Source organism: Lepidochelys olivacea, assembly GCF_965140295.1.
Source record: "Lepidochelys olivacea isolate rLepOli2 genome assembly, chromosome: 1".
Classification (NCBI taxonomy): domain Eukaryota; kingdom Metazoa; phylum Chordata; order Testudines; family Cheloniidae; genus Lepidochelys; species Lepidochelys olivacea.
Window position 1 is genome coordinate 318434382 of NC_140411.1, and position 22707 is coordinate 318457088.

The 22707-nt window shown below is 40.6% G+C and overlaps 1 protein-coding gene across 5 annotated transcripts in view; it reads left to right on the forward strand.

Annotated features, from left to right (window-relative positions):
- BRD1 (bromodomain containing 1) overlaps positions 1-13957 on the forward strand; it is a 107213-nt gene extending 93256 nt beyond the window's left edge. For 2 of the 5 annotated variants that reach the window (XM_084616696.1, XM_084616699.1), the window contains 3 exons: positions 5114-5223; positions 6769-6923; positions 12175-13957. In XM_084616696.1, coding sequence (XP_084472822.1) covers positions 5114-5223; positions 6769-6923; positions 12175-12358 — 449 coding nt within the window. In that variant the 3' untranslated portion in view covers positions 12359-13957. The remainder of the gene's footprint in view (positions 1-5113; positions 5224-6768; positions 6924-12174) is intronic. The other 3 variants (XM_084616698.1, XM_084616697.1, XM_084616701.1) reach the window with 2 other exon arrangements.
- The last annotated feature ends 8750 nt before the right edge of the window (positions 13958-22707 follow it).

The following is a 22707-nucleotide window of genomic DNA, read 5'->3' on the forward strand; positions in this document are numbered from 1 at the left end:
CTCCTATCTCAACTCCTTATCCCCATCTCCTTGCTCAGACAGTCTAATCCCCCCCACTTCCTGGCTCCTCATCTGATTTATCTCTCTGTCTCACCACCACACTGCCTTCCAGTCCTAGCCCTGGTCTACACTGGTTTTTTTTTTTTGGGGGGGGGGGGTGTCAATCTAAGTTACGCAACTTCAGCTTCGTGAATAACGTACCTGAAGTCAACGTACTTAGATCAACTTACCATGGTGTCTTCACCGCAGTGAGTCGACTGCTACCACTCCCCCGGTGACCTGCCTGCTCCTCTCGCAGCGCTGAAGTACAGGAGTCGACGGGAGAGCGCTTGGGGGTTGATTTATCGCATCTAGACTAGATGCGATAAATCGATCCCTGCTGGATCAATCGCTGCCCACCGATCCGACGGGTAGTGAAAACATATCCCTAGTCTTCCTCCCCAGGTTTCTCATCCAGTCTCAGTCTTCCCCACTTGGCTCCTTGTCCTTGCCTTCCAACACCCACCCTCAGATTCCTAGTCCCAGTCCCTCCCCATACATTCCTCCCAATTCAGCTTTTTGGCTCCTCTGCATTCGAATCCTTCAGCTTCCTCCGCGCTGCCTGGGTGCCACGGGAAGTCACTGAAAGCACGGGAGAGTCAGGTCTCCACTAAGAACTGAGAGAGGTTCAAGCATGCTTAGTGAGTACTGACTCTAAGGAGATTTTTAGCTGCTTAAATTAAAGTCCCTACTGAGCATGGGCAAACTGTGGGTTTTTTCCACAGAGGTTTGTAACTTGGCTAAATGTGGGTGGATTTTCACTGGGACAGCAAAAGGCACATCCCTGACATCAAGGCCACTTCCTGTCAAATTTAGAGTCCTTGCGCCACAGTAATAGAGCTTTTCAAAGACAAGGTCACCAAGAATATTTTAACATAAGCAAAACTATGTATTTTTCCCTAGCCTTTGTCTCAGAAATGGCTAAACCATTTTAACTGAAACTTTCAAAAAAAAAATTCAGCCTGAGGAAGATATGCGGCATGTAGAATTTCAGCCTAGTCGCTTAAAGCACAGTGGCAGTCCAAGAAAAAACAACAAAAAAACAAAAACCAACAATGTTAAGAACCATTAGGAAAGGGATAGATCATGAGACAGAAAATATAATACCTCTATATAAATCCATGGTATGCCCACATGTTGAATACTGCATGTGGATCTGGTCGTCCCATCTCAAAAAAGTGGTTTTGGAATTGGGAAAGGTACAGAGAAGGGCAACAAAAATGATTAGGGGTATGGAGAGGTGGGGGGGTGGGGGGGTGGAGGGTGAGAAAACCTGGATTTGTGCTGGAAATCACTTTAGATAAGCTATTACCAGCAGGACAGTGGGGTGGGAATAGGTATTGTTTCATATTCTCTGTGTATATATAAAGCCTGCTGCAGTTTCCACGATATGCATCTGAGGAAGTGAGCTGTAGCTCACGAAAGCTTATGCTCTAATAAATTGGTTAGTCTCTAAGGTGCCACAAGTCCTCCTTTTCTTTTTGCGAATACAGACTAACACGGCTGCTACTCTGAAACCTGTCATTAAAAAGAGTGAGACTTTTCAGGTTGGAAAAGAGACGAGTAAGGCATATGATAGTGGTCTATTAAAATCTTGATTGTTATGGAGAAGTGATTAAGGAAATGCTGTTTACTCCTTCAAATAACACAAGAACTAGGGGTCACCCAATGAAATGAATATGCAGCAGATGTAAAACAAAAGGAGGTAATACTTCACACAACACAGTCAACTGTGGAACTCTTTGCCAGGGAATGTTGTGAAGGCCAAAACTATAACAGGGTTCAAAAAGAAAATAGATAAATTCATGGAGGATAAGTCCATCAATGGCTATTAGCCAGGATGGTTAGGGATCCAACACTGTGTAAGTGTCCCTAGCCTCTTTGCCAGAAGCTGGGAGTGGATGGCGGGATGGGATCACTTGATGATTACCTGTTCTGTTCATTCCCACTGAATCACCTGGCATTGGCCACTGTCGGAAGACAGGATACTGGGCTAGATGGACCTTTGGTCTGACCCAGTATGGCTGTTCTTAAGTTTGGCAAAGTTATAATGAACTGAAAATAGGGTCTAATAATGGGACGTGTCGAGTAACCTTAATAATCAGTGGTGCCACCAGCTCCACCTAGAACATGCAAATGGTTTGTGACTATATAGTATGTTATATTTTAAAATTAACCTCCAAATTCATTATTAATGAGTTGGTTTAAACTTTACAAAACTTGAATTCCTCATTTAGGACTGTGCAGATACCAAGTTTGAAGTTATAAATCAAAGCTGGTATCTGTCTCAACCGTAGCTATAGGACCCTTCAGACTCTCCCTGTTTTTTTTTCAGTTCACAGGAGTATTTTTATTTACATCTTTTGACAACAGATTTCAGATTTTCTAGCAGTGTAAGCTGCCATGACTATTAGCACAACAGGAATAAATGCAGTTCCTCTTCTAGACTGGGGTAATCAGAATTTTTTCTTGTGGTAAGAGAAAATTACTGACTGTGCATTTTTGTATAGCATCCCCGTCACCAAAGTAGGTAAGTGCTTATTAAAGGAAGTATTTATTATCCATGAGATTTCACTGTTGGTCACGTCTTGAGAATTCTCTCTGAGGGAGACTTGCCACATTCCACATGCATGCAACAAAAGCATATACACCTTCTTAGCTTTAAATCATTTCCTTTTCTTTTATGTTGACTTTGCAGCTGAGAGAAATGTAAGTTTCTTTATTGTTTACCTTGTGTTAGCTTATTCTAAATAAAGATCCTGTACTGTTCTTCACATAAGTTTAAATACATCTAGTTCCTGTATCTGTAGTATTTTGGATCCTAATGAAGCTCAAGATGGAATTAAGAGACCAGAGCAATAGAGAATGTACCTAAACCAGTTTATTTGTCAATCATGCTGAAAATGATTGTTGACAATGTTGTTAGATTTGAGATCTTGCCAAAATTCTTCACTTGGAATTAGCACAGCTCTTTCCGTAATATTCTTGAATATCTTCTTTCCTTAACCAAGCTCTTAAAAGGGTAGTTTGATATCATCAGAACCTTAAGATGTACGTCTGTCCTTATTGTTCCCTTGTCACTTATGTATTGAAGAATATTGTATGGTTTTGATAAAGAAAGTGTTAGATTGTATAAAATTTTCTTAATACTTCTTTTTCTCATGTCTCAAAAAAATCTACAGAAGTTACATATGAAGAAAATAAATGAGAAGATTTTTTATTTTCCCCGAAGGCTGAACAGTTTAGTATTAAAAAGTAGAATTGTGCCATCAAGAATAAATCGGTATAATGCAATCCTCTTGATCAAAGACCTGAACCAAAGCCCTTTTGAAGTCAGTGGTGAGACTCCCATTGACTTCAGTTGGCTTTGGATCAGGCCTTTAAAACTGCTGGGAAAACTGTCTTGGGTTCTGCTTTTTTTGCTTACATTGATACTGTAATAAATCATATTTCACAGTTGTGCTCTTTGTGCTTTAAAACTTCTGACATCTTGGCCATGATGTGGTGATGAGTAGATGACAGGGAGATTTTTATCAGTAGAGTCAGTGTTTACAAATTTGAGTGCCAAAAGTTAGTTCCAAAAAATCAGGCCACTTATTTGAGTAAGTACTGAGTGTCCACACCTCTGAAAATGAAATATAATGGATTTAGATGCCCACGTTTGAAAATTTTGTTCAAGAAAACGATTACAACTTTTCTGTGCTAAAGTATATATTATTCTCTGACTTTCTACAGCATCTCCTGGGTACTTCTAGTACTCGGAAAATAAACCACAATCCTTAGGAATTTTACAACAACCTTTTTGATCTGTACTGGGTGGGAAACATGTTCTTGTTGTTGTTTTCACTAGAAGCATTACCCATTTCAAATCCGAAGAATGTATTTTTCCTTCACATGTAAAAAAAATTCTTCTATTCAGTATGGCCCTATTACCTGAAAATTGAATGACTGTAATTTCTCATAATTTTTTTTGGTGCTCTTGCCAGAGTTTCATCTGCTACAACCATCAGGGTCTCAACCATCCCTGGAGCTCTGAGCCTCTTAATTTCCTTCTAGTATTCTGAGCCCCATCCTATTTCCCCACAAAAGAAATATGTGGGTCCCTCGCTCCCCATTCTCTGTTCCCACCCTCATCCCTGTAGATCTTTATGGGCCACATCTTCTCTCTGGTATGTGACTGCCTTGTGTCCTGCAGTCAGTTTGTGTTTTCCTTCCTTCCAGTGGTGGTTACCAAGGAGGAGAAGGGGAACTGAGAGAACAGATGGAGGTAGCTTTATTCAGCCTCAGAGGCTTACTGTGCTGCCTTCTGTGGAGAAATAAGCACTGCAGCAACTTTATACTGTCCTGTAACATGTTCCGGGCTTTGGTAGTAGAGAAAGGAGTTTTGACAGCTGCCCCAGGGAAAGGCGAGACAGAAGGGATCAATGGAGGATGAAAAAAACTGAGGAGAAGAAGAGCGGAGAGGATCTACTCCTGAGTTTGCTCTTTTGCAAATCAAAAGGCTGGTATGCCATGTAAATGGCAGAACAGTGGTCCTAAATTATCAAATCTCAACCATGCTTCTCAGTGTTCCAACAGGGGTTAATTTATACCTGAGATGTGAAGATCCAAAGTTGTAAATCACAATAGCCACTAACTTGTTGGGTGACACTGGGCAAGTAATTATGGCCAAGATTTTGAGAAGTAACTAGTGATTTTGGGTGCCCAATTTAAGACAAGCTAAAGATGTCTGATTATCAGAACGTGCCGAGCACCCACCTTCTGAAAACATAGCCCTTTAAGACAGTGAGGCACCTATAAGCTAGTCACCTGTGAAAATCTTGGCCTTTATCCTTCTGCGTTTTAGTTAATCCATCTGTAACATACTAGCATACCTCACAGAAATATTGTGGGTCTTATGATTTAATGTACTTTGATATCCTGAGATGAAAGATGCTGTGTGGGTGCAGAGTATTAACAATAATAATTATGGTGAGATAGGGGCTGATAAAATGGCCCATAGTGAAGAGTTGCAGAGGGGTAACCCAAGCTCTGAATCTTTACACTACTAATATTTAATTATGGTTTTTCTTAGAAGTTGGACATAGCAGTATGTGGATTTCAACTGATGCTGCAACATCTGTTCTTGAGCCTCTAAAAGTAGTGTGGGCCAAATGCAGTGGATATCCCTCCTATCCAGCACTGGTGAGTGTACAGCATACCACCAGTATTACACTGAAACTTTTTCACTATTTCCAAATGGACCCATAAAATCTAATGCAGAGTGGAGCAAAAGTGAATGTTCACTTTACCTTACGTGTAATACTTTCCATGAAACTTCAGGACACAGAGTTCGTACAATGGCAGACAATGACACCGTGGGCTAATAATGAGCCACCATAAATGCACCCAATAGGATTCGGAATACCTGTTCTGTAAGCAAAATAGACCAACCAGCGTGTTTTGTACAAGAGAATATTGCATTGTTTAGAAGAAGGCAAATTAGAATAAACATCAGGCTGACTTTTTATCAGTACAGGAACTGTATGCTATTGTCTGCTGCAAAACAAATGTAAGAAAAGTCTATTTCTGTAGCTCCTTTGGCTTATACACCTCCTTCTCTCCCCCCCCCCCCCCAATCTGCCAGAACTGGTATATGCTCAATTGAAACATGCAAAATTATGGAGTCGATAGGGGAAACTTTTCAGTCACGTTCACGTTGCTTTGAGAATAACAATTAATTCCATTAAATTAACAACTTTAGACAGATAATACACAGAGAAAATACTATTTCTTCCAGTGAGTAGCCAGCCTCTGGTGTTCAGTATTATGAGAAATTGTTTAAATACCGTGGCTAGACTTTTAAAGTAGGGTAGATAATCTTATGGCTGTTAATAGTAGGCACATGCTAGAAAATGGTAACTAACTCTCCTGATTCCTTGTGTTTGCTGAGCATCTCCAGGGACCAGGAGGGAATTTCTCCCTCCATCTCCATGTTCAGCATTGCAGAATTAACTAGATGCATATTGTGTGGTTTTTTGCCTTCCCCCGAAGCATCAACCATTGATCATTACATAAAGGCAGAGTACTAGACTTGAAGACAGACAGGCTGATCAGGCATCATAAACCAATAGCCAAGGTTTTCAAATGCAACTACTGATTTTTGAGTCAACTTTATCTCAGTTTTAGGGTGCCCAACCTGAGACATCTTTAAAGTGGCCTAATTTTCAGAAATTGTCAAATCACCCACATTCTGAAAATCAGGCCTCCTTTTAGGTGTGTCAGTTGGACACCAAAGCTTGATGTATCAAATATCACTAATTGCATTTAAAAAATTGGCCTGTGTTTCTAAACTTATTTGTGAATTTGTCAATTGTATTTGAGTGCTCTGAATTTGTGATCTCTAAGGGCTTTTCTACATGGAGCATGGCACCAGTTAAGACATGATTTTAAACTGGTTTAATTAAAAGAGGTTTAAAATGCATTGTGGACACTCTTATTTTGCTTTAAACCAGGTTTATTTCAGTTTAACTTAAAACTGTTTAGAAACAGATTTAAGCTAAACCAAAATAAGATTGTTTAATTAAATCAGTACAAGTTTGTGTTGACAAGGCCTAAGTTTATACACATTGGCTGTTTGATTTGTATAGTATTTTCCCATTAAATACATTCATGATAAAAAAACCTTTAACTATTAGTGAACACAGATTTAAAAAAATTAGGAACTGTTCTTTTTTTTCCATTTTGTAGATTATTGACCCTAAGATGCCTCGTGTTGCCGGTCATCACAATGGTGTTACAATACCAGTTCCACCTCTAGATGTATTGAAAATTGGAGAACAAATGCAGACCAAATCTGATGAGAGGCTTTTCTTAGTTTTGTTTTTTGACAATAAAAGGAGTTGGTACGTATAGTTATTTAATCAAATGTAAGAAACATATAGTTTAATGCACTGATTTATAATCCAAAGCAATAAGCCATATTTTAGTTTTAAAAGAAATTTGAAACACCATTCTCTCCACATATATAAACTGTAATGTGTATTTAACATTTAGCATTTCTGAATGTGATGTTGGAACCAGACATCTTGCTAAAAGACTGCCAATTTGGAGGAACAGTATGATTATAAACTAGATATTATCATTCCTTAGTATAGGTTTGGTATCAGAACAATCATTGTTTTGATATTGGCATATTAAAATTCTCCCTTTGATTGCAAAACCTGTTTTAAAGGATGATAGTCTACATTTCTGTATATATCTATCTCTTCATCTGAAATATCTGACTTCTTCTTTGAGTGATGGTCCCTACTGTATTGCACTGAGGGTTACGTGCATGCGCCTAGAGCTTTTCAAAGTAGTATTGCTTGGTGGTCCAGTCAGGTGCCCTTGTATTTCCTCATAGTTTTGCCCGAGGCGATAAAGGGCAGGGTGGACTGGCCACGTCTCTAGTTCCTTCTCACTGCCGCATGGTCCAAGTTGGAGCTTCCGCTGACCTGTCGTTCTTAGTGACATATTTTCAAATTTTTTTTAATTTTTTAATTTTTTTTTTTACAAAAAATGTTCTTATTTTTGTTCATAGTTAAGATTTTATTGTTTTTTGTTGTACTTTGGTAATTTCTATCAGTTTTTATAATTGAGGAATTGGGATGCTTTTTCCTGCCAAACATTCCCAGCCCCCATGTCTGGGTACTGGATTATGCCAAAGATGCCAGGATTCCAAGTCTGTGCTTCCTGCCCGTGCTTCTTTTCCATCGGCAATGAACACCAACGCTGTTTGCACTGTTTGGGGGAAGCCCAGAATGCCTCCAGATAACGTATCTTCCTCTCTTTCCCTGCCCATACATGGGAAGGCCAAGCTTTTCTCCTCAAGAAGCATCTCATGGAGGTAGCCATGGCCCCAAGTTGGATCCTGGCTGGGAAATGCCCCTTGTACATTGGCAGAGCCCTGCCCTGACCGTGGAGCCTCCTTCCAGATACTCTGGTACCGGTGTTACAGACCCCGTGATTCGTCAGTCCTGAGACAGGTGTCTTTACTGGTTCCGATCCCATCAGTAGACCATCTTCCATTGACTCCAGGGAGAAGCGGCCCTCACAAACTGTTATCCCTGGAAGGAGTGAGGTCTGTGCATGTCCAGGCGCACTCACCAGTGCAGTGGGCTCCATCTCCTGCATTGCATCTACCTCTTGCTGGCCATGCCTCTCTAACGCATTCCATTCCAGGGGCTCCATCAGCACTGCCATTCATGCAAAAGTCCAACTCATCTGAATCCAAGAACCCAGATGTTCAGCACGGTCCACCACTTCCAGAGAAACATGACTACCAGAGGGTTCCAACGGCTCCATGACAGTTTCCTCCTTTGCCTTACCCAAGAAGCTGATTATCTGACTCGTTGAGTACAAGTACAAAAACAGCAGTATCAACTGGATTGGTCATATTGGAGCTTACGGCCCCAGTATTTGCCTTCAGAGCAGTCTCTTTCAGCTTGGGAGAACTCCCGTGTCACCGACCCATCCTTCACGAGTATCTGGAAGGAGGCTCCACGGTCAGGGCAGGGCTCTGCCGATGTACAAGGGGGTAGACATTTGGAAATGGGGTTAGATGATGCTCCAGTCAGCCGGGCTCTGATGGTACCAGCAGATCCAGAGAGATTCCCTTCCGTATCATAGACATCTTCCTGCCCCTCAGATGACTATCATCATTTTCAAGAACTCCTTTGTAGAATATCGAGATGCCATTGGAAGAGGTGCAGGACAGTCAGCACCAGCTACTAGACATTCTGCGTGCATCGGCACCAGAACAATGATGCCATTCTTCAACTGGCATGCAGTGAGTGGCATACCCCAGCCACATGTGCACTGACTCTTAAGTGGGCCAACAAAAGATATTACGTCCCCCAAAGGTTCAGAAATTTTATTTTCACACCCTCCACCTAACTCCTGGGTAATACAGGCTGCGTTGGAGCGGACAAAACAGCAACACCACTAAGCAATGCTCTGGTCGCATCCCTTCCCCCCTGCAACTTCCTCCATGAACTGTGTTCTGTCCTCACCAGTTCTGGTTCCCCCTTCTCCGCATGTTGAAACAATCTTCACTTCTGCTCCAGATGTTTCTGGTAACTGCTGACACAACACTATGGCAGACTCAGGCATTCAGATCTATGGACGTTACACCTGACAGCATGGTTTTTGGATGGGCACCTGTGTTAGCACGGTAATGTGAATTAGCAGTGCCAAACGTCCTTTCCAGTAGCTAAAAGGACTCCACAAGGCAATCCTGTCAGGCCAAATGGACATGGCCTGTCTCACTAAAATCTCCTTGTGGATGTTTAGCCACAAACTCAAGCTCAACATGGCTAAAACAGAGTTCTTAATCTTTCCTCCTCAGCCCTCCCTTATTACCTCCTTTCTAGATCACTGTGGACAATGCCACCATCCTGACTGTCACTCACGCCCCTAACCTGGACATCATCTTTGATTCAAACCTCTCTCTAGGCCCTTACACATGTTTGTGTATAAATCTTGCAGCTTCTTTGTGCATTACATATCTAGGATATGGCTTTTCCTGTCCACCCTATCAGATAAAACTCTTATCCAAGCTGTCATCATCTTTCATATCGACTACTGTAACATCGTTTTATCTGGCGTTGGCTAATGCAGTTTTGTCCCACTGATAACCATTCAGAAAGTTTCTGCAAACATCGTTTTCCTAGCCTTTTTGCTTTGACCATGTCTCACTCTCTTTGCATTCCTCCACTGACTCCCCACTCTTTATCACATCAGATGTACGCTACTTGTCTTCACTTTCAAGGTACTTCATAGCCTGTCCCCACTCTCTCTATCAAGATGTTGACCTTTACCGTTGTTTGGTCCGTGATGCCAGCCTCCATTGCCCACTTGTTAAAATTTCAAACAAGCACCTTCATGCTTTCTCCCATGCTTTACCTCGCATTTGGGAAGAACTCCTCTTGAACATCTGCAAAATTCACTCATCAGTTTCCTTCAGATCCTTTCTTAGAACTCTCATTTTCTGTGATGCCCACAATAATCTTGACAGCGGCTAGACTGCTGGTACAGAGACCACTGTCTGTCATGTTGACCAATATTGTCTTAATGTTACCTTGTACTCCCCCATCTGTGTCTTTCGTCTTATATTTAGATTGTAAATTCTTTGGGATAGGCACCATCTCTTTGCTCTGTTTGTGCAGCACTTAGCACAGTGGTGTCCTGGTCTATGACTAGGGCTGCTAGGTACCACAGCAATACTAAGAAATGAATAATAATTTGGTAACAAAGTTTCTCTCTTAAAGACTGTCATTAAAAATTTTATTCATATTCAGTTTTAAAAGGGGCCCCCATCTTACAAGTTTGAACAGTTTAACTCATCAGAAGCATAGCTTCTGCCATCTCTTAATATAAGAAATGCAGATATTGAAATATTTTATTTCAAAAGAATTTCATTTTTACCTAGTGAGACTATCTTCCCAGTATCTAAAGCCTAAAAAAAGTGAATTAACTAAAATGAGCATCTCTTTTTAAAGATGAACTAAATGATTTTTTTTTTATTTTATGTAAACATATCTCCTCCTTGTACTTGTAAGACTGTAGTTCAGAGTTCTTTATTTTTGCAGTTGTTAATGCTATAACTAGTAGAGCTGGGTGAACAATTGACTTTCTTGGTTCATTGGCAGTTTTGAAAACTAAAATAAAAAATGCAGTTGTGGTTTAACAGAATTTGAAAAAATTGGCAAATCAGAAAAATCTGTTTCGGATGAATGAAACATTTTGTTTGATCAGAAACATTTTGTTTCCTTGTGTGTGTTTAAATGGCTAGATTGACAAAATGAGATGATGGTGCCTGCCTAAGATTTAGCCCACCAGTTAGGGCACTGACGTGGGATGGAAGTTTGAGTCTATATGGGTTCAGTTCTCCCCTCTGCCTGACAGGGTGAAGGGATTTGAACTTGGGTCTCCACACTGCAAGAGAGTGCCATAGCCACTAGGCTGTGTGATATTCTGATGGTGGGTCTGTCAGTCTATTCTGTTGACACTGTTCCACTTTGTATAAATAATGGTTATTGGGCCAGAGAGAGAGAGAGAGAGAGTTAGAATGACTCTGTAGCCTGTTGGCTGGGCTACTCACTAGGGAGGCAGGAGACAAAAGTTCAAATCCCTGCTCCAATGAGTAATTGCTTTTAGTAATAGCAGTGTAACAGCTTGAACAGGAGAGATTGAGACACTCATATCAGAATACCCCATCGCCCAGTGGCTAGGTTGCTTGCCTGTATGGTGGGATTCCCAAGTCCAAATCCCTTCTCCCTATCAGGCAGAGAGGGGAGCAGAACCTTGGTCTCCCACATCCCAGATCAGTGCCTATAAGGGAGGCACTATTACCTCTATTCCCTTCCTCCTTGGTCTGTTTGTGAAAGGTGCCTCAGACCCCACACAAAAAATGTGCTCAAAACTATTTGGAAAGCTTGTGAATAGCATTGATTTTTTTAAAAAACACCTGGCTCTAGTCACTACTACCTAATGGAGAAGAGTGAGCTGCACATTCTCTACCCTATGCACCGAATTGCTGGTATTAAAATGTTGTAGGGTAAATGCAGAATGCTGGACTGAGCAGAATTTCATTGACTATGGAACTCCTTATTGGAGACCAAAACTAACACACGTTAGAGTGTGGAGTAACCAAATTTTTGCAAAAAATTTGTGCAATGATGGAAATTGAAGAATTAATAGTTTTTAAAAAAAATTCTAGAGGTAAAAGCAGCTGAATCTAGTAGTGACTGAAAACAATCCATTACTATCTAATCTAAGCCTGAGTTGTTTTAATACCTAGATATGATGTTGCATCAGACTGACTCCTATTAAAGTCAGTGTTTGCCATCAATTTCAATCCTATGGTGCCTGTTGGATTTGTAAGTCTTGTTTATTCAAGAGACTGATGCTACTTGTGTCTTAAACCCCACGTTAAAAACAGGTGTCCTATCTTTGGTAAGAATTTTGCTATTGGATTTTTTTTTAAGGTGATGATAAATTGTTTTGACACACTGCATGAGAAGCATTATGTAAGAGCTAGTTTAGTCCTCTGTAAGAACAATCCTGTTGATCTATGCTTTATTTAACCTAAGATTTATTTGATCCTATTTATAGGCAATGGCTTCCAAAATCCAAAATGGTTCCCCTGGGGATTGATGAGACCATAGACAAGTTAAAAATGATGGAAGGTCGAAACTCAAGCATTCGTAAAGCTGTGAGAATTGCTTTTGATCGTGCTATGACTCATCTAAGTAGAGTCCATGGAGAACCAGTCAGCGACTTCAGTGATATTGACTGACAAGGTGCTACCAAGGCAAGAAACACACCATACACAGACTTGAACTTTATTAATTAACCTCATTGTCTAAAAGAATGTATTGACAATACAACTCCTTAATCATTGATTCAGTGGCTGAGTTCTGCAAACTTCAAACACTTGAGCAGTTTCTCTAAATCACCATTGCCATATAGATTAATGATTTTATCATCGTGTTGTAGTTTGGAGGATTTTCCACTAAACCTGTTAAAATGTCCTGTTCATAGTGTTCATAAATTGTACATATATGTATATTCAACACTTAACTTATTCTGATTTTAGAGGTAGCTCTTTAATTCCCTTTTTTAATTTTGATGGGGAGAGAGTAGGTTTTCATTTCCATGTTTTTTACATATTAAAAAAAAAGTAAAGTACATAAGCACCATCTTCCAGCTTAAGGTGCTTAGTGAATTTAAAGCCTAATATCAAAATAACATCAAAGATATGTTTGCCTAAATCATATATTATACAATATGGTGCTGCTTGTATCATTTTCCCTTGATCTGTAGCTTTTGAAAGACTTGTGAATGTTTAATTTTGTGTAAATCATTGCTCTTTGCACAAAGTACCACATATTTAAGACTGATGTAAATTTACAATTACAAATGTGTATTTTAAGAAAGAAAATTACATTATTTTGGAGGGTACTTTGTGAGAAAGGCATCAAGAGTAAAATTATGCTATGTACATCACTTGCAAATCACCAAAAACGCTCCATTATTGCCCCAAATAACTTTTTTTAGAGATTTTTTTCCCGTTTTTTCTTTGTTATAAACAAACTTGGCTTAAAGCCAGTGAGCACATTATTTTTTTTTCAAAACCATCCCATCTATCTCCCATAGATTTTTTTTTTCATATATGTGCCTCCCTGTTTTATTTATTATAGAAAATGTATTAATTTCCTTTATAATGAAAAATAAATTTGACAAAGTATATTGATATGCATTTTTATACAGGCACGTGAGGCGATAACTTGCTTTGGGAGAAAAATGTATTGAAAATTGTATAAAATGACTTGATGGCTTGTGTGTAATTTGATTTTTTGTAACCTGTATGCCTTTGTTTCCAATGAGGGGATTTATGTAACTTTTAATTTAGAACACTTTGGTAGCAATAGAAACTTTGGATACATTTTTGTATGGTACATGTGATGTATATAGAATTAGTACTTTATTTTTATTTTTAAGAAGTAAAGCATTATGTATGGGTGAGGGAAAAGCAAGAAGGGTGGGTTTCCAGAACTGCATTTTTTTATATTAAAAAAATAAAGTCAAGATATTGATTGTTGTAGCTACTTTATTCCTACGTTCACTGAAATACTGAATTTGTAACAATGAAAATGGCAAGGTATGTTTGCAATGTGATTTATAATGACTCCATTATTTATAAATGCACTGTGTTGAACTCTTTTGCAGTGATATCTTAAATACTGTACCAAGTTACATAATATGCAACACCAAATAATGCACATGAATGCACAAAGTATTTATGCCCAGCTTTTTTTATAATGGATTAGTGAATACAGCAAAACCAATACTTTTAAAATCTTTTTTTAATTCATTGCATAGCATTCTACATTGTTAAATCTGCTTGAATCTTTATTTTAAAGGGACAGTCAATTACTTTTTAAATACTTTTTGATGTTTTTATTCTCTATGGTTTGTAATACCCCCTTAGAAACTTGAAATAAAATTTCTTTCTCAACTGATAATTTTGTCCTGCATTTGGCCCCTGTGGAATCTTGGTTTAGTGTCCATTCTCCCAGAGGTAAATTGGATTGTTAAGGAACTGCTACCATGTCATTAACTTAATCGTTTTCTGGCTGTTTTCATAAAGAGGGAAAGTGTCATCCTGTGCGGGGGCCACTGCTGTCTATTCCAACTAGCCTCCTCTGAAGAGACTGGTGTTTGCGGCTGCATTATCCAAGACCAGTCTTATATGCTGAACTCTAGTACTTTCAAGGATTCCCTGGTTAAAAAGCAGTTTGGGCTTTGAAAAATTGGTCATGCATTTGCTGACTGCCTTCCCTAGTCATGGCAGAAAACCTTGATGGGCATGCATCCAATTAAGATAACGTTTAAAGGTCTGTGATATGATACTGACAGTGCATCTGAAGTAGAAACCCAAAAGGTAAAGTTGATTGATTGCCTCAGGGTTCCAGTGGGCTGGAGGACGTGTTGTGTAACCGTATTCACCTCTTGGGGAGGGAGCAAAAAAATGGAGCCCAGTTTGACAAAGACCAGAAAAAATAAAGCCACACTTAAGTCCTTGAGTCTGCTGCTTAACCTTCAATATCGGTCTCATGCTAAAGTAAGAGTAAGGACCAGTTTTTCTGAAAATTCCAGTTGAAATGTTCCCAATACCCTCATAGGTGGTATATCAAACTGAGAGACAGTTCTCAGCCTCATATCAGTAAGTAGCAAAAACTAACGTTTTTTTGAGGCTAAGTAAGAGAACCCTAGTGTCCCTCATACAATCTCCTGGTTCCTAAATAGTTATAAAACACAAAGCCCCCACAAAAGTGGTTAGGATTACAAAATGTGGCTTATTGAAAACTCCTCCAGATTCCCGCATCAAGTATGTTCTTACTACTAGAAACAAATGAAGTTGGGAAAAACCAACTCCTCGTTGCAAATAATTCCATTGAGCATGTACTATTCTAACTGAAAAAACATTTACACCAATCTATTGCTTGATTTCAAAAAGACAACACAAGCTTCCACCCATCATCATCTTAGAAATAAACTACCTGGTCAAGAATTGAAGATTGCGTCTGGAAACAATTCCACGTCTTCCACAGGAAGGTGTATTTATGCATTCTTGGTCTTACGACATAGAAGAACATTACTACTTATTCAAACTTTGGGCAGCCCATTTATTTACAAGACCCTTTGTTGTCAGAGTGGTGTATTTACATAAAGGGCTAGATGTGACAGGATCTGCGGGGTGCAGCCTGGGACTGTGGGACTGCTGTGCCCCCAAACTCTCTCCAACCTGTGCTGTCTCTCAAAATGCCTTGCTAGTGGCCAGCTGCAAACCCCTCCAGGTGCTATCATCAGTCAGCACAACTGCATGTGAAGACCCAGCACCCAGCTAGATTGCATGAATGCTCCCAGAGCCACTCATGAATCTCACAGAGAAAGGCACCAGAGCCAGATCCCTCCCAGCCTTGCACCTCAGGAATATACTGTCTTGCACTGCTCAAGACGAGCAATGCAGATTTATTAATTGATTCACCACTTCATCAATGGAAAGTGGACATACACCAGCATTCGCAAAACCTGAGCAGATTTGCCACACACTTCATACAAACTCACTGGTAAAGATAAAACAATAGAACAAATGTATTGACTACAAAAGATAGATTTTAAGTGATAGGCCAAAAGTCAGAGTTAGTTAGCAAAATAAAATATAAGCATGCAGTCTAAACTCTCAACTCTGTTAGACTGGGCAACAACTAGACTAAGCAGTTTTTCTCACCCCACTGGATATTGTAGTCCTTAATATGCAGATTTTACCCTTGAAATCTGCGCCAGTCCCCTCAGTTGGAGTCTTCAGAGTGTCCTTGTTGCTTGCAGCGTAGGTGGGTGAAGGAGAAAGGCCCAGCCTGGGGCCACTGTGTCTGTTTTATACTCTGTCCATGTGCTTGGAAAACAAAAGTCTAGGCATGTTTGGGTGCATTGCTGAGTCTCCAGGCAAGGTTAAGCAATTCCCCTGGTGCGGCCTCATGCAGGTGAGTCATTGCATTGTAGCTCCCTTGCTGGATAATGGTTGTTGATGGGTTGATTGACACCCCACCTGGATATTGGCTACTTTCCTTGCTGTTGCCTCTGGGGAGCTAATATCTGGCTGATTCCCCAACTTACAGCATGTTTTAGTGACCACCATACAACACAATTCTCATAATTTCATATGCATTAATGATACACATATATGGATAGAGAAATGACTTTCAGGAGATCATATCCATTCTCCTGATACCTCACACGGCATGCTTTGTATGTAAGATCAAGATCATGATCACATATAAGTGAGGAATATGGGGGTTACAGGGCACTCCCCCAAGGTGCAGAATGTCACACTAGATTTTTGTTTTTCTCATGTGGAACAAAGGGAACTTAAACCACCTGGAGATTTCTCTTCAGGAATTCCTCTTGTGTAGGGGGTATAAAGCTGATGACATATGTCTAGCAGCATTGTCTGCTAGCACCTTCCTCTCCCATTCTCTCAGCTGAGCTCCGCTGTGCCTAATTGTGCACTACAAATCTCTGTTCCTCTACTGCCACAGCTGAGCAGCTGGGGATCTGTGAGCCACAGCTCACTCCTTACAGCTGCTACTCTCCACTACATCTGAATGTAGTTTGGCCATAATGGAGAATGGGAGCGAGCCAAAATTCATATCCATGTGTATCTTAAAATAGACAACTGGCTGATTAAGGACCATGTCTGGTCACTATCATAGTGCTATACTTCCTAGGATTCAGAATAAACTACCAAGTCATAGCTTATTCCTACAGATTACTTCATATATATCAGAGCCCTGCTTGGAGACAACTAAGGAAAGTCTCTTCTTTCCCCTTCAATAGTTCTGAAATCACAGTGATGAGCGTGATATATATACACTCAAATAGAAAAATGGTACTTAGGGCAGGTCCATGACACAATGGCCTGAGCAGGAGGGAGCACTTTGGACCATGTTGTAGATATTGAGCCTGATGCCCTCCATCATCATGGTGGTCTTTTCATGCCTCCCTAAATGGTGCCCCTAGGAAATGCTGGCTTATACAGGGAGTCCTTGGACTTGCAACACAATTCATTCCTCAGAATTGTGTTGTAAGTCGAAATGTAAGTCAAAACCGCTTTCCCATAAGAATCAATGGTATGAAGTGGGGATTGGTTCCTGAACCAAGGCTTGAATACACTATTTTCTCCACAGTGACCCAGTTTTTTGTACTAAATGAATTATAGATGAATAATGTTGCAACATCAATATATTTACTGTACACTATTTTGTAAACAGCATTAAAATAAACATATAAACTCACATATGCAGCTCAGAATGCTGGCAATTCAGGCTCAGAAAGCTCACTTCAAGCTTTCTGATTGGCTGAGCCCCGGGGCCAGGAGCCAATCAAAAACAAGTGGCAACCCTACCCAGCAACAAACTATCCTACCGCCTCTAAGCCAATCAGAAGCGACCCCTTACAACTCCAGCCCAGTATAACACAACCAGGAAGTGATTTCAAGCAAACTTTATGCAAATCGAGCATCCTAAGGCTGAAACGGGCAGTCAATTGAAAAGCATTGTAAGTGGTGTCCAACGTAAGTCTGAGGACTCCCTGTATGACATATGAATGATGGCTTTCTTCCAAGAGTCACTGGCTTGGTGGCACACGAATGACCATGTTCAATCCCAAAAAGACTCAAAATTCTAGTTCCGATAGTAAACACAGAAACAGGGAGACCATATAAGGCAGGTGGAGGAGAAGTTCCTATTCAGGATGTTTTAGTTCTTTCAGGAGATTCATCTGCACATAAACATTCATAGGTTGTAAGGGCAGAAGGGATTTTGTGCTCATCTAGTCTGACCTGCATACCACAGGGCCATAGAACTTCCCTGAATTTATTCCTATTTGAACTAGAACACCTCTTAAAAAATTCCAACTTTGGTTTCAAATGGCCCATGATGGAGAATCCAACACAATCCTTGGTTAATTGTTCCATTCTGGAAAGGGCTGTCCTATATGTATTTTGGTCATTCAGAGAGATCTGGAATTCCAAAAGACTGTCCATGTTTGAAATAGAATCCCCAGACAGCTATGTTCTATGTCAATAACAAAAAAGGACAAGTTCTTGCTTTCTGTTCAGGGGACCTCTCACTATGTGGAACTGTACATTGCCTAGAGAAGTGGTCGGATCAGTCTGGTTTTACTTCCTCGGGAAGTAAACAGCAATGTGGCCTCAGGATTGGTCCTTAGCTGATTGACCAGTTTTTCTCAAGTACTCACAACTGATATCTCTTTTCACCATATCACTATCTCATCTCCCCTGCACACATCCCCCCCAAAATTAACAGCATTTTGCTTATGACAAAAAAACACAGTGGCAACTGATACTTGGGCACACCCTGAGAAATGTTCATGAAATGGTATGCTCTCCATTTCACCTGATTATTCCGAATCAAGTTTAGGAGAGATGAAGATTTCATAATTCAAAGTCATGATAAGACACAGAGATGTAAACCTATGACTGTTTTTAGCCCACTTTAGGTTTACAACCAGAACGTTTGCATGGTAGCCAGATATTGTACATTTTAGAGCATAACCAGGACTAGGTATTGTGATGCAAAGCCAGGTTTGACATATTGGTGATGCAGGGCCTGTTTGGGGTTAAGTCTCCCATCTCCATTTCGAGTTTTACGTATTTAAAGGATTCTTAATAATCTCAGAAAGAAATCTTAGTCCCTCTAAAATGATCTCTGACCATATATTAAAAGTAACCAAATTCTGCACCCAAGTAGGTAGATAGTGAGCAAAGCCCTTTGCTTTAATTGCATGTGTCTGAGAATGGAATCTGCTCCACTGTGTTTTACTATTATTTAATTATCTGTAACTCATATTGCAGCAGAAGTCTTGTTTTTGAGACATTGTTAGTATTTTGCACTGGAACGTGCATAGAATGGGAATCTATCACTTCCCAGAAGAAGAAGAAAAAATCCTTGATCTCTGAAGAGAGATCATTTGCTTCTCATTGTTTCCTCAGAGACAGGTTTTTATGGGCAAGTGTTGTGGGGTGGGAGGGTTCCACCGTGATTTGTCATACTGGTGTTTCTCCTGTTTGTTTAAAAAGGAATTAAGAAGTGGTAGAATGACTCAGGACTCTCTGCTTTATTGTCATGGCTTGGGACTGAGAGCTAAATCAAAATTAAATTTGTCCTGTGTCTGAGGCAAAACAACTACAGATTGTAATTTACTGCAATGTTAGCGAAATAGTTACAGGTAGGTACAGTTTTTATTTTTGCCCCACACTATATTCACCATTTTCTGTCTCTGTTTTTATCACCAAAATCAATCTTTTGTCCACTTTATTGTTTGTATTGTATAACACTTTGCTGTTTTGTGGAAGTTTTCCTTTTTGTTGATTGTAGTTTTGTGTTTTTACACAAGAGGGAGCAATATACTTAGGTCATCTTCAGATTAAGAAATTAAATATTTGAATATTTTCTTTTTAAACTTTCACTGCTATGAACACATTCAGTTTCTGTGTTTAACTGCAGTGTTTAATCTCTTGAAATGTTTGTAATCTGTTTAAAGTAGCTCTTTAAGTGATTTCTTCAGCCAGCGATCAGTTTTGGAGAAATGGTTATGGTTAAATTTTCTGCTGACGTATTAATGAATGGATCTCTATTCCAGGTTCTTTTGTCTGCTTCCATCTCACATGGAGAGATGACTTTAAAGTTTTCATTCCCGTTAGCATGCATGTTCCTATTACATTACATATCATTCTCTGTTTGCAGCGTTGTAGCCATGTTGGTCCAAGGATATTAGAGAGACAAGGTGGGTGAGGTAATAAGCGATTTATGGTTTATTACAACAGTCTGTAACCCACTAACCCCCCTTTTTTGTCTTATGACTGCAAAGGTTTTCACAAGCCACTTCACCTAGAATGGTCTCTTTACAATGTATGTTAACTACTTATGCCAAGCAATTTTTTCCGCTTTGGATTAGCTGTGACACGTCTTCCCAGACCCGAAGAAGAGCTCTGTGTTGCACAAAAGCTTGTCTCTTTCTCCAGCAAAAGTCGGCCCATTAAAAGATATTACCTCACCCATATTACTCAAAGATATTACCTCTCTAATATAATTCTCTAGTTGCAAGTTCCTTTTTACACAGACTACTGAATTCATTTTATAATCTTACGAACAGAGAAATACACCAATTCATTGAAGCTCACTTGTGGCCTGATACATCGTGTGGGTCAAACACATAGCAGTTAGTGGCAGGAAGGTTCCAAGGTGTAGCATACAAGAGAAGAAAAGGAGTACTTGTGGCACCTTAGAGACTAACCAATTTATTTGAGCATGAGCTTTCGTGAGCTACAGCTCACTTCATCGGATGCATACTGTGGAAACTGCAGAAGACATTATATACACAGAGACCATGAAACAATACCTCCTCCCACCCCACTCTCCTGCTGGTAATAGCTTATCTAAAGTGATCATCAAGTTGGGCCATTTCCAGCACAAATCCAGGTTTTCTCACCCTCCCCCCCCCCACACACACACAAACTCACTCTCCTGCTGGTAATAGCCCATCCAAAGTGACCATTCTCTTTAAAATGACCATTCTCTCGGTCTCGGTCAGGGATCGGCAACCTTTGGCATGCGGCCCATCATGGTAATCTGTGGGTGGGCCGTGAGACATTTTGTTTACATTGACCATCCGCAGGCCTGGCCCCCTGCAGCTCCCAGTGGCCGTGGTTCGCCATTCCCGGCCAATGGGAGCTGCAGGAAGTGGCAGCCAGCATGTCCCTGCGGCTTGCCACTTCCCGGAACCCCCACTGGCCAGGAACAGCAAACTGCGGCCACTGGGAGGTGCGGAGGTCTGTGCCTGCAGATGGTCAATGTAAACAAAATGTCTTGCGGCCTGCCAGCGGATTACCCAGATGGGCCATGTGCCGAAGGTTGCTGACCCCTGGTCTAGGTTTGCTTAATCCTGCCTCAACATGTGGAGATGGATTAGCTGAACTCTTGAGGTCCCCTCCATCCCTACATTTGTATGATTCTTTACTATTTGAAGAGGACTATTACGGGAAATATTTTAGGGGGCAGGTTCAGTCTCTGTTTATGAAAAACCAGTTTGTCTTCATTTCTATTCCCCATAATCCTATATCTAAATTAATTTCTTACAATAATTTATCAGTACTTCTGTGAAAGATTTATTTCCCCTAAGGCCTCTCTGACAAGGTAGAAAAATAATACATTCAAATGAATGAATGTTTTGAAGTTGAAAAATGCTGTTTCGGAATAAAATTAAATTGCTAAAAGCAAGAAGCTTTTACAACTTTGTATAAACTTCGCATTTGATTAATTTATTTTATCTTTAGCCATTTGTATTCAGCTCCCTTTATTGTAAGTCCTTCCTCCTACCCTATCTAGCAAAAGCCTTTACTATCGCATTAGGATCCTACCAGGTAGGGAGCAAGATGCAAGATCTGTCAATCAACTGCATTCATTAAGCCTCAGTCCAGCCCCTTTCCTCGTTAGCTTCCTAAATGCTAGAAATATAGCACTGCAGTTTCCTCAGTCCTTCTGCCCCATTTACCCTTGTCCATTCTTCTTTCCTCCCTCCTTCTAGTAATAAAAGAAGGGAGAAGACAGAACAAGGGGGTGAGAGGAAAGGATACAGAGCCTATAGGAACAGGGAAAGCTCAAAAAGGGCAATAGAGAGAGTTCTCATCTGTGTGTCTGCCCCATTTCCTGGTACTAGCATTCTGGGTTCAAGTGATAGCTCCTCTCTGCTTCCCAGGAGTTCTCGCACTGAAAATCCAGTGTGCAGTGCAGGTGTTGTGTGCTCTACTGCAGAGGTTCTCAAATTGTGGTCCATGGACCACCAGTGTCTGCGAGCTCCATTCAGGTGGTCCGCAGATAGTTCCCTCTAAGGTGCACACCTGGGCAGCTGTACACAAGAGAATGAAGGGCCACCCACCTAATTAATGGAGCCACACACGCATGACTCCACTAATTAGGTGCCTGGCCCCTAAGAAGACACATATGTAAGGTGAGGTGGTGGCCTTGGGGGTAATAGGGGGTAGGTGGTAGGGGACAGTGGGGTGAGAAGAGGGGGTGGGAGGATGTTCAGGGCTGTGGCGGCCAGAGAAAGAGGCGACTTTCCCCAGCTCCAGGGCTGTGGCTGCTGGGGAGAGACCCTCTGCCTTCCCAGCCCCAACTCAGGGGCTGCTGCAGTGGGGGAGAGAGGGCACTTCCATCACATTAGAAAGGTAAGACTACTGATATTAAAATAGGAGCTGTGTGCTTTTATTTGTAGAACAAAAAAATGTTCATTAAGTTTTTTTATATCTAGTGCTTTTATCCAAAGTGCTTTACAAAGTTACCTAATGGTACAAACAACATTTGGAAGGATCATTAAGTGGTCCGCCAAGACCTGCAGCAATTTTCAAGTGGTCCGTGGGGGAAAAAAAGAGTTTGAGAACCACAGGCCTAGACACAGGGCTTGTCTTTTGCCCCTGCAGAACTGGAGTCTTCTCTGTAGGATCTTGATAGCCTTAGGGCTAGAAAACCTGAAACCTCGGTATACTAGTCTGGGGTTTTA